The 10,591-nt window shown below is 44.5% G+C and overlaps 7 protein-coding genes across 7 annotated transcripts; 3 read left to right on the top strand and 4 right to left on the bottom strand.

The window, feature by feature from the left end:
• Nucleotides 1-112: 112 nt before the first annotated feature.
• DCC1 (Dcc1p) lies at nt 113-1,240 on the top strand (the record flags this gene model as incomplete). Its single annotated transcript, XM_003679895.1, has 1 exon — nt 113-1,240. The coding sequence occupies one exon, from the start codon at nt 113-115 to the stop codon at nt 1,238-1,240; it is 1,128 nt and encodes a 375-aa protein (XP_003679943.1).
• A 20-nt stretch (nt 1,241-1,260) lies between these two features.
• Nucleotides 1,261-2,109, bottom strand: PET8 (Pet8p; the record flags this gene model as incomplete). The annotated part of the gene is made up of 1 exon (XM_003679894.1): nt 1,261-2,109. One exon carries the CDS (start codon nt 2,107-2,109, stop codon nt 1,261-1,263), a length of 849 nt encoding a protein of 282 aa, XP_003679942.1.
• A 312-nt stretch (nt 2,110-2,421) lies between these two features.
• On the top strand, nt 2,422-3,912 carry NFS1 (cysteine desulfurase; the record flags this gene model as incomplete). Its single annotated transcript, XM_003679893.1, has 1 exon — nt 2,422-3,912. The coding sequence occupies one exon, from the start codon at nt 2,422-2,424 to the stop codon at nt 3,910-3,912; it is 1,491 nt and encodes a 496-aa protein (XP_003679941.1).
• A 104-nt stretch (nt 3,913-4,016) lies between these two features.
• Nucleotides 4,017-5,105, bottom strand: LEU2 (3-isopropylmalate dehydrogenase; the record flags this gene model as incomplete). Its single annotated transcript, XM_003679892.1, has 1 exon — nt 4,017-5,105. One exon carries the CDS (start codon nt 5,103-5,105, stop codon nt 4,017-4,019), a length of 1,089 nt encoding a protein of 362 aa, XP_003679940.1.
• Nucleotides 5,106-5,276: 171 nt separating this feature from the next.
• RLP7 (Rlp7p) lies at nt 5,277-6,224 on the bottom strand (the record flags this gene model as incomplete). The annotated part of the gene is made up of 1 exon (XM_003679891.1): nt 5,277-6,224. One exon carries the CDS (start codon nt 6,222-6,224, stop codon nt 5,277-5,279), a length of 948 nt encoding a protein of 315 aa, XP_003679939.1.
• A 1,479-nt stretch (nt 6,225-7,703) lies between these two features.
• RFX1 (Rfx1p) lies at nt 7,704-9,650 on the top strand (the record flags this gene model as incomplete). The annotated part of the gene is made up of 1 exon (XM_003679890.1): nt 7,704-9,650. The coding sequence occupies one exon, from the start codon at nt 7,704-7,706 to the stop codon at nt 9,648-9,650; it is 1,947 nt and encodes a 648-aa protein (XP_003679938.1).
• A 12-nt stretch (nt 9,651-9,662) lies between these two features.
• Nucleotides 9,663-10,574, bottom strand: LST8 (TOR complex subunit LST8; the record flags this gene model as incomplete). Its single annotated transcript, XM_003679889.1, has 1 exon — nt 9,663-10,574. The coding sequence occupies one exon, from the start codon at nt 10,572-10,574 to the stop codon at nt 9,663-9,665; it is 912 nt and encodes a 303-aa protein (XP_003679937.1).
• Nucleotides 10,575-10,591: the final 17 nt, after the last annotated feature.

The following is a 10,591-nucleotide window of genomic DNA, read 5'->3' as shown; positions in this document are numbered from 1 at the left end:
TGGTAATCCGGCGATCTTGAAATTTGAAAAATAACACGAATTGATGAAGTAGGTCGATGAACAGAATTTAGCGGGCTTCAACTGTGTCGCTTTGAGGGCTGTTAGTGCTAAAATGTCGAAGAATCTATATTCTAAAGTGGCATGCGACTCATCCTATAAATTGGTGCAACTCACGCCTGATCTTCTGGAGGCGTTGCAACGACATCCATCTGAATCACAGTTAGAGTTTAAGGCCCTAGATGATGAGAAATCCGATGTTGTGATATGCTCGAGGGACAAGACGTGGTTGATAAAGCAGAAGAATCATTCGAATACGGTAATGTTAATGCGCGAGTTCATACCGGAAGCTCAACTATATGTGGACGATGGGTCACTATTTGGAATGCCTAGACCTACGGGAGACTTGCTGGGGTTCTGTAGGACGACTTACGAATACGAGACTCGCTTAACGCCAGGGAGGGTTAATCTTGACCTTATTCCAGTGTATGGCGGTGAACTAGAATTCCCAGCCGACGAATCCAAGATCAAATGCAGGACATTGAAAGATCTCTTGGACAACTCTCCATCATCAGAAATGGAAAGCAGACTGCGATGGAATTACTTGGGCGGTTGTGAGATCAATGGGTTCCCATGCATTCTCTCTAGAGAGTTTATGACTAATGCATTGCATGTAACACTGATGAGTGTGTTAGCTGAGTCTCTGGACTTTGAGAGACTCCATCCTCGTGAGGCGTATGAAGCTGTTGGTAAAGATATGGAAAAGGGAAGAAACCCATACGTGCAAGAGGTTGTGGAGACAGTTCTGGCCAAATTTGGCGCTCGAAACGATGACCAGACGTATAAACTGAACAAGTCTCAGGTAGCTGGATGGTATGGATTACGAGCTTTACAAAAATTTGCCTCTTCGCATAGTCTACCTCTAGAAGAGTTTTTGATTAAATGGAAATCGACATTCCCGCCTTTCGCACCTTTCGACATTGACATTCAAATGTTAAAAGGTTGGTATTTCCAGCCGGTCAAGGGGAACATCCAATACGTGTCCAAAGATACTCTGCCGATGGAAACAAAGGACAGGTTCAAGATGCTTTTTAAATTACAATCCCAATGGGACTTAGACGCATTTGAGCCGTTTGTAGAGGAACTGAACACCAAAGGTCTGAAAATAGATACATTCATCATGAAATATGCACGTAAAAGAAGAGTCGGTAAGAAGGTTGTGGTAAGTAGTCGATCGTCTTGAAAAAGTACTATAAACAGTATTTACAAGGGTTTATCACCACGAAAAGTCAACAAAGCATGGACAGTTTCGTACATACCTAGGAAGATCGCACCTCCAGCACTTATCCACATGGTTCGGGGTCCAATACCGTTGAGGAAGACTTTGAAGCCTTCCTCCTTATAAATGTCCTTGGCCAGTTGCCAAACAGGTACTGATCTGTCACTCAACATTAATCTAGTCTTAAGCACATCCAGCGGAGTTGTTGCCGCAGCGGCAATACCACCTGCAATGGAACCACACACTGCACCACTCCAAGGTGCCACTTTCTCAACGCCATCGAATTGGGCCCATTTTTTCTTTAAGAACTCGTACAGCGGGAACTGTATACAGGTGAAAGGAATCTCTCGCATGATTGTCGTAGACCAGCCACGATATAAATTCTTACGAATCCCTTCGCCGTTCTCATTTCTGAGTATAACCTTGAGGGTCTGCCACGACGAATGCGAGGCATGCGTCTGGGTACGTTGCTTAATCACCTCGGAAGGCACACGAACCATACAGGCTGAGATCTCACCAATAGTCGAAGAGCACATCTGCACAGTAGTGTCGATGAACTGGTCTGATGCACTGGGCAGTAACCGTTGAAATTTGGGCTTCAACGTAGATTTCATATAATCATAACTCACAAAGAATAACGAAGCACCGGGAGCAGATGCCACAACAGCACTCCCCAAACCTCTATAAACACCACGGTAACCGCCATTAGCGAAAAACCCACCTTTAGCCTGTAATCTCGTCTTTAAAGTATCAATGGGGAAGAATACTAGATCTGTCGACGTACCGGCAGCTGCACCACTCAACAAAGACACAAAAAAACCCCCAGAGTCCATCGCACTAGTTCTCTAACCACTACAACAGTCCAATTGATGCTCTCAGGACGATTCGGACGCTAGCAATGGCCCATCTTTGGCATTATATGGGTGCTATTTAGTGTATTCAAGCTGTCAACGGTCGCTTTGTTACCCGTTCCAAGGTGAAAAAAGAGTCCGCCTCTTCCAAACCAGACCTTTTAATCAATGATTGATGACTAAACGCATTTAAACATTAAGAGGTCTATCATAATCAGTTTTTGAGTTTTATTTCGGGGTTTCAAAAGGTACCTATCTTCATATAGACTTACAAAGAAAGAATAATTTGTCAAGATGCTGGGGAGAACTGCAACTACTATAGGATGCAGACTGTCAAGACTGTCATCACGGTCTTTACGCAATGGATTGCTTTGTGTGGCTACTAGAAAGTATTCACCACCAGCTGCTGCTGCTGTGGAACTGGCTAATGACTTGTCGTTGGAGACACACACCGATATTCAGGCAGCTGCCAGGGAACAGGCTGAGAGTAGAAGTGCAGCGGCTGGGACCGCAAGTGAAGTGAGTAACTCTGGTACAAGTGCTCTACAGCATGCTTATCAGGAGAATACTGGGTTTGGTACAAGACCTATTTACCTGGACATGCAGGCTACCACTCCTACTGATCCCAGAGTGCTGGACACAATGTTGAAGTTTTATACTGGCCTGTTTGGCAACCCACACTCTAATACCCATGCATACGGTTGGGAAACGAACAAAGAAATCGAAACTGCAAGAGATCAAATTGCCAGTGTGATTAATGCTAATTCCAGAGAGATCATATTTACTTCAGGTGCAACCGAATCCAACAGTATGGCTATCAAAGGTGTGGGGAGATTTTACAAAAAAACCAAGAAACACATCATAACGACTAGGACTGAGCATAAGTGTGTGCTTGAATCAGCGAGATCTATGATCAATGAAGGTTTCGATGTGACTTTTTTGAACGTCGATGAGAATGGGTTGGTTGATCTAAAAGAGTTGGAAGCTAGTATCAGACCGGACACTTGTCTTGTCTCTGTGATGGCTGTGAACAATGAAATTGGTGTTATGCAGCCACTGGAGGAGATTGGTGCTATTTGCAGGAAGCATAAAGTGTATTTCCACACAGATGCGGCCCAGGGTTACGGTAAGATTCCAATTGATGTTAATAAAATGAACATTGATTTGCTGTCCATCTCGTCGCACAAGATCTATGGACCAAAGGGTATCGGTGCATTGTTTGTAAGAAGAAGACCTAGAGTTAGATTGGATCCAATCATTTCCGGTGGTGGACAGGAGAGAGGTTTGAGATCGGGAACTTTGGCTCCAGCTTTGGTCGCAGGTTTTGGTGAAGCTGCTCGCTTGATCAAGCAGGAATACCCTAATGATATTGCTCATATCAACAGGTTATCCAAGAAATTGGTCCAAGGTTTGCTTGCAATCGACCACACCAGTTTGAATGGTTCACCAGATCATCGCTACCCAGGTTGCGTTAACGTTTCATTCGCATATGTGGAAGGTGAATCATTGTTAATGGCTTTGAGAGATATCGCTCTATCATCTGGTTCTGCGTGTACTTCTGCGTCATTGGAACCATCATATGTTCTACATGCCTTAGGTAAGGATGACGCACTGGCTCATTCTTCGATTAGGTTTGGTATTGGTAGATTTACCACTGACGGAGAAATTGACTACGTGATCAAAGCCATCACTGAACGTGTGAGGTTCTTAAGAGAGCTATCACCACTGTGGGAAATGGTCCAAGAAGGTATTGATCTAAACTCTATTGAGTGGTCCGGACATTAAGTAGTATTTTCCAATTTAAAATCCATCAACTGTGGTAAATTATGTGTCTAATGCGAACGTTATCGTATACATATTCTAAATATTCATTCATGTTAAGCTAACACCTAGGCCAAGAATTCTTTAACGGCTTTAGCAACAGCGTCACCGACTTCAGAAGTGCTGTTAGAACCACCCAAGTCACCAGTTCTGATACCATCATCAAGAACTTTCTTAACTGCCTTTTCGATTGCAACACCTTCTTCGACCATGTTTAGCGAGAGCTTCAACATCATTGCTGCCGATAGGATAGTGGCGACTGGGTTCACTTTACCCTTAGCCAAATCTGGAGCAGATCCATGACAAGGTTCGTAAAGACCAAAAGCTGTGTTAGTATCTGGCAACGAGGCCAAAGATGCAGACGGTAGAAGACCCAAGGAACCTGGGATCACAGAGGCTTCATCAGAGATGATATCACCGAACATGTTGGAGGTGATAATGATACCGTTCAATTGCGTTGGGTTCTTGACCAAAATCATAGCAGCAGAGTCGATCAATTGATGGTTAACTGACAAAGTTGGAAATTCTTCCTTAATGGTTTTTTCGACGGTCTTTCTCCATAGACGGGAAGAAGCAAGGACGTTAGCCTTGTCTAGGGACCAGATTGGCAATGGAGGGTTGTGTTGCAAGGCCAAGAAAGCGGCCATTCTGGTAATTCTTTGCACCTCAGGTACAGAGTATTGTTCACTGTCCCAGGCAACACCATCACCTTCATCCTCTTTTCTTTCACCGAAGTAAATACCACCAACCAATTCTCTAACAACCACAAAATCGGTACCCTGGGCGTATTGAGCCTTCAAAGGTGACAATTCCAATAAAGAGTCGGAGGCAAAGTTACATGGCCTTAAGTTAGCGTACAATTGCAATTCCTTACGGATTTTTAGTAGACCTTGTTCTGGTCTGACAGCGCCGGTACCCCATTTTGGACCACCAACAGCACCGAGCAGGACAGCATCGGCCTTCTTGGAGGCTTCAAGGGCTTCATCTGGTAGTGGAACACCTGTAGCGTCAATGGCAGCACCACCAATCAAGTGATGTTGGAAGTTGAAAGTCGCATTAGGGCGAACTTCAGAGATGGCCTTTAGTACTTTAATGGCCTCTTCTGTAATCTCTTGACCGACATGGTCACCTGGTAACACAACGATGTTCTTGCTCATGACTAAATGGATAGCTATGGTGGCTAATGTGTGGGATTGGGCCTGTGAATTCGATGATCCATCGTTATATAGTTTCTTGGTTGCCGACTGGCGGTGAAAAAAACAAGCCGGTTACGGCCCGGTATCTGAAAAATTGGTTTTATACGGTATATGGTACATATTGTGCAAAGATCAGTTGAGCCTAGCGATGAGAGAGTCAATATCGATTTCGATGACTGGCGCAGTGGCAGCGTTAGAAAATTGGCGGGTCTTGAGTGACTGTTCCTTTTGTTTGATCTTCTTTAAACGTGTCAGAGCGCTGAACCCAGAAATCTCTCTGTTTAGCTTGAAAGGTTGCAAGAAGAAGGTACACTGAGAGAATGAATCGCCCAGTGTAGCTATCTCATGAATGATATCTTCAAGACAGATAACACCGTGATCTCCTAGTCTTTCCTCGACAATGTTATTGTCATTCAAAGCTATCTCACGAGGTTCGGTATCTTGTTCTCCTTGATGAAGCACTGTACTTCTCTTTTGCAATAGCGAACGGATCGATGACAAAGACGGTCTACCGATAACGACATAAGGAGCAATTATCTTCAGCAAAGGGTAAACTTTATCGGTCAATTTAACAAAGACACCAGTGTTTGTAGAGACTAATCTCAGCAGACTTAGCACTTTAAAAGCCTTATGTGGAATATTAACCGCTGTGGGACCCCTAACACGTACAACAAACAACAGAGCAGGCTCGCCGTCATAAACTTTCTTTTCACGCACCAATTGGTCGTCATCTTCGTCATTCTCATCCACTTCGTTGGCTGGCTTCTCAGTGATCTTGAGAATATAATCCCTATCAGAAGGCAAATGTGCCGCACCTTCCCTAGCCTTCTTGGCAGTCAACTTCGAGACTCTACGCACACGCTCCTTTTCACGGGTAGTAGCCAACGTTGTGGCCACAATAGTCTCTGGTCTAACAAAGCGGTGCTTACGTTGTCTACGTTGCTTTTGCAATACAGCTTGCTTTTCCCTAGCAGCCTGCTGCTTCTCTACCTTAGTTCTTTCAGCATTTCTGCGCTTACGCAATAGCACCTCTGGGGTCGAATTCAGTTCCATCCTGCTGTACTGTTCTATATGGTCCATCGCAGCTCATCGCATCTCATCACTGGTAATATAATGCAAATTTTTCAAAATTGTTACCCGGATAAGAAAGCAGAAGCCGGGTATTTGATGGAGTACGCCGCTTTTTAAAGAGACATTCCTTGGCGGCTAATTTCCTATCTTCAGTCTCGTAGGCTAAATAAAGGAGGTTTGTCCATGAAACGGCCTCTTAATTGGACCAGAGGTATGTCTGATAGGATGAGGAATCATAGGCTATGCAAGAAGGTGTGAATTTGTTATTCTTTCGTGTTTCGGAGGTGGGGGGAGAACTTATCATCTGTAGCTGGGTCTAGCTACAACGTCAGTCCTAAGTTTGATCAACCAGTAGTGAAACTCGAGATCTGCCTTGTAGTCTGTCAACCCTCTATGCTCAAATCACAATAAGAAGTCAAAGAATATTCTTGTTGGATGATAGCCCCCGGATTTGAATCTAAGAATGGTGCTCAATCTGTTTGGATACGAGTAACAGAACACATCAGTTAACAAGTGAATAGTATCGGAGATAAGGTGCTGCATATTTTCTTGTTGTGAGTGTCAAATGATTACTGTCTGATACAACGTCGGTCTGAGTCATCATGAGAAAATGAAAGAATGGTCTCAAGTTTTAGAATAATGGTAGAATAAAATTCATCGGTTGCTAGGGCCTAATGTAGATCCTTAGTTGTGAATGGTTACTGTCTTCAAGACGTACAACGCTACGGACAGTTGATCGGAGCTTAGCCTCGATGGGTTTCTTACATCCGCTTCCTCAGCATGATTTAACATCAACTAGTTGTTTTAGTAAAGTAAGTTCAGCCTACTATAAGTCGAGTCGAGAAACGTGGCGATAGGTTTTAGAAGATATATGCTTAGCTCTCTGGCTGGACTTTGACTAATTGTCATCACTGAATTATACCCCGGTCGGAAAGCAGCACAGCTACATGATACGTGCGGAAACCAAGGCAATTGAAGTACTACGATCGCCGCCATCTTTTGTTCAGAGTGTTTCAAAGGGTCCAAAAATGTCTCGTAGGCGAATACAATGAGCATATCGATTAATCGGTGAAAGTTGAGCGTGTTCCGAACTTGTCAATTACTTTTCTCAGTCATACGAGGTCCGAATGCCAATACCGACAGCTGATCATCTATTTCTGATTAATGCATCCTCCGCATAGAAATGGTATGAAATGGTCTCTTCTTGGCCCATTTCACTTTTCTGTGGCTTCAATCCCATTCAAGAGTGAAAAATCTTTCGTCTCTTTTCATTCTGCGCCTCGTTCTCCGCTCGAGGAAGCGGAAGATAGATTGGGGCATCAGCGGCGTCGCGCTGGGCCAGGGGCCGCAGAATTCGTTTCCCAATCAACGGGCTCTGCGACGCAACGCACACTGCCGTAAGATGGATAAAAGAGGTTGCTCTGTTCCCTCTACCCTCGCTCGCGTCTCTCATCGCGACTGTCAACGCTCTTTCTCGCTGCCAATTTGATGAGCTCTAATTCGACGCAGAATCACCAACCTCCTACTCCAGCAGCACATACGCAGGCAGGGCCATTTGGCCACTCGCGTCCGCCTCTATTACAACAGCTCCCGCCTCCATCGACGACTCATCATCTGCAGCAGAGTCAGCAGCCCTTAATGGGTTATTTGCCTTCGCCGTACCTCTACCATAGAACTTACGATGACTTACAAAACAGAAGACTAACAACAAACTACGACTCAGTTACGCCCGTGTTTATGCAAAAGGCCCCTAGTGTTGGAATATCCATACCGCCTCCACCTCAACAACAGTTACAACAACATCAACATCAGCAACATCAGCAACAACATCAACATCAGCAACAACAACAACAACAACAACAACAACAACAGCTGCAGCAACAGCTGCCACCCGTCTCTGGTGCAGTGAGGAAAAACACTCAGGAGGTTATGGCCAAGTCTATCGCTGAGAGGCACCGCACACGCCCAATTGCAGAGTATGCTACCGTTGTGCGTCAAGCCGAAATCGCGGTGCTTAATATGGACCCTCAAAACAATTCCAAGACCGCGATTCAGCTAGCTGAACAGAACCGTGAACGCGAACGACAAGTGTATGCACTTTTGTGGTTGATGAAGAACTGCGTATCTGAGCCGGACAGCTACGTCCCTCGTGGTAGGATATTTGCCCAGTATGCTGCATCGTGTGCTCAAAATAGCCTGAAACCGTTGTCACAGGCATCACTAGGGAAATTAATCCGATCAGTATTTCCTCACTTGACCACGAGAAGGCTGGGAATGAGGGGACAATCAAGATACCACTATTGTGGTTTGAGGCTCGTAGTTGATGAACCACGCGCAGCCTCTTTACAGATTCAATCGCCCCCTAATTCTGCCGAGCAACCAGTAGTGGGACGTTTAGAACCTGCCAAGGCTTCACAATCGAGGTCTCCATCACCAGAGATTCTCAAGCTAGAACCTTCGCCTATAACCGTTGGTCAATATTCGGACGACTATGATATGGTCTTCGTGGAAGACCTCTTCAAGAAAGTATTTTCAAATGATATACCGATACCATCTGAGTATTCTCTAAAGTTCCCATCGATACCGCGCGATAGACTACCGGCCGGCACAGACGAGGACATAGTATCTTCACTTGAGTCGCTTTACCATGTGCATTGCAATACAATTTTTGAACATATACGATTTATGAAATTTGATCAGTTGGAAAATGTGCTAATGGTATTCGGATCCGGGTCCATCTCTCCGCAGATGTATAATTTGTTCATCTCAGAGCCTTTGCACGATTGGATCCGCGAATGCGATCACATTACTCACGTCTCGCTAATCAAATGTCTGTCAAGAATGATTGTTGACTACCAAAACGTCCCGGTCGAAGTTCTAACAAAACTAGAAACTTTTTTCAAGACATATGCAGCCTTGACAGCAAAGGCTACGATTGATTTACCGGTTCCCATGGTACAGAAAAAAAACGAACTGATTGAGACTTTCTCGAGACTCGTAAGGAAATTGGTCAAGTACTTACGTTTTTCTGTGCAAATTACAAAACTCCTTCCCAATCACCGTGACATGAGACAGGATTGGGAAGTTTACATGAACTTGGACGACGTATTGGATATCGTTAAGAGAGACGGTTACGACGAAGTGATAAAGATCATAAAAACCTTCATGACAACAACTATTACAGAACTTCTGGACGATTTGGCTGCCGGTGAAGTTCGTCTAGATAAATTCGTCAAGAACTACTGTGAACTGCTTTCCAGTATACGAGACGTACCAGCTTGCAAGTTGATGGATGGTGTAACCAGTTTCTCGAGGGCTTTTATGGCAGATATCAGTTTGACTTTACAACAAAGAGGTTTACCGTGGTATTACCTCGATATGCTCTCCAGCCTGTTGGTTGGTTACTGCTTCGAAATAAATAGATTCATATCATGAAATATTAATGATCTATACATCATTGAGCGCAACGCAAACGGCACCTTTATGGTGTCCGCCGTATTGCCTTACGATCTCTTTTGTAGATAAATCCCATAACCTCACGTAGTGATCAGAAGACGCAGTCACCAAATAGGCACTATCCGCACTGAATGCACAATCCCAGACCCATCTCTGATGACCATCTAACGTGGTCTCAAGCTCGAAATTGTTGTCGATAGACCACACCCTTGCCGTATGGTCTGCAGAGCAAGTCGCCAAATGCTTCACGTCCGAAGACAGCAATATCCGAGTAATATACGTAGCATGAGAACGAAACTTTGTTACTGGCTTCAAGTTAGAGGCATCAGTTCGATTCGGCATCTCCCACACATAGCAATTCCCTTTACTGTTCGCCGCGACCAACATAGACCCATCACTTGCCAAGGACAACGATTGCAATGGAGTGTCATCTTCTGGCGTTAATTGATGTGTACACTGGTTCTCACCCAGATCCCATATCCTAATGTTCCCATCTCGATCACAAGAGATCAACTCCCCCTGGTTCGGGTGTATTACTACCTCATTTACTGGTGCGTTATGCTTATAATTTCGCGGTACAGAAGGTGCTCTTACATCCCAAACTTTTATAGTCCCGTCTTCACTCGACGACACCATCCATTTATTGTCCTGTTGAAAAGATATCGAAGTCACATTTCCTCGATGACCTTCAAACGATGCCACGGGGTTCGGATTTGTAGTACGGATGTCATAAAGTCTTACATTCTGGTGTCCAGCAGCAGCAAGCAGTTTCTTATCACTAGTAATCTCCAATCGATTCACCTGCGAATCAGAGTGTTGGATCGTTCTAGAACAAACCCCAGTAAGCGCTTCCCAAAACCTAATCGTATGATCATACCCCGCAGAGACCAACAGTACAGACATACACTCAATTTGACGTT

The sequence above is a fragment of the Torulaspora delbrueckii genome, chromosome 2, assembly GCF_000243375.1.
Source record: "Torulaspora delbrueckii CBS 1146 chromosome 2, complete genome".
NCBI lineage: Eukaryota > Fungi > Ascomycota > Saccharomycetes > Saccharomycetales > Saccharomycetaceae > Torulaspora > Torulaspora delbrueckii.
This window is presented reverse-complemented; position numbering and strand designations above follow the sequence as displayed.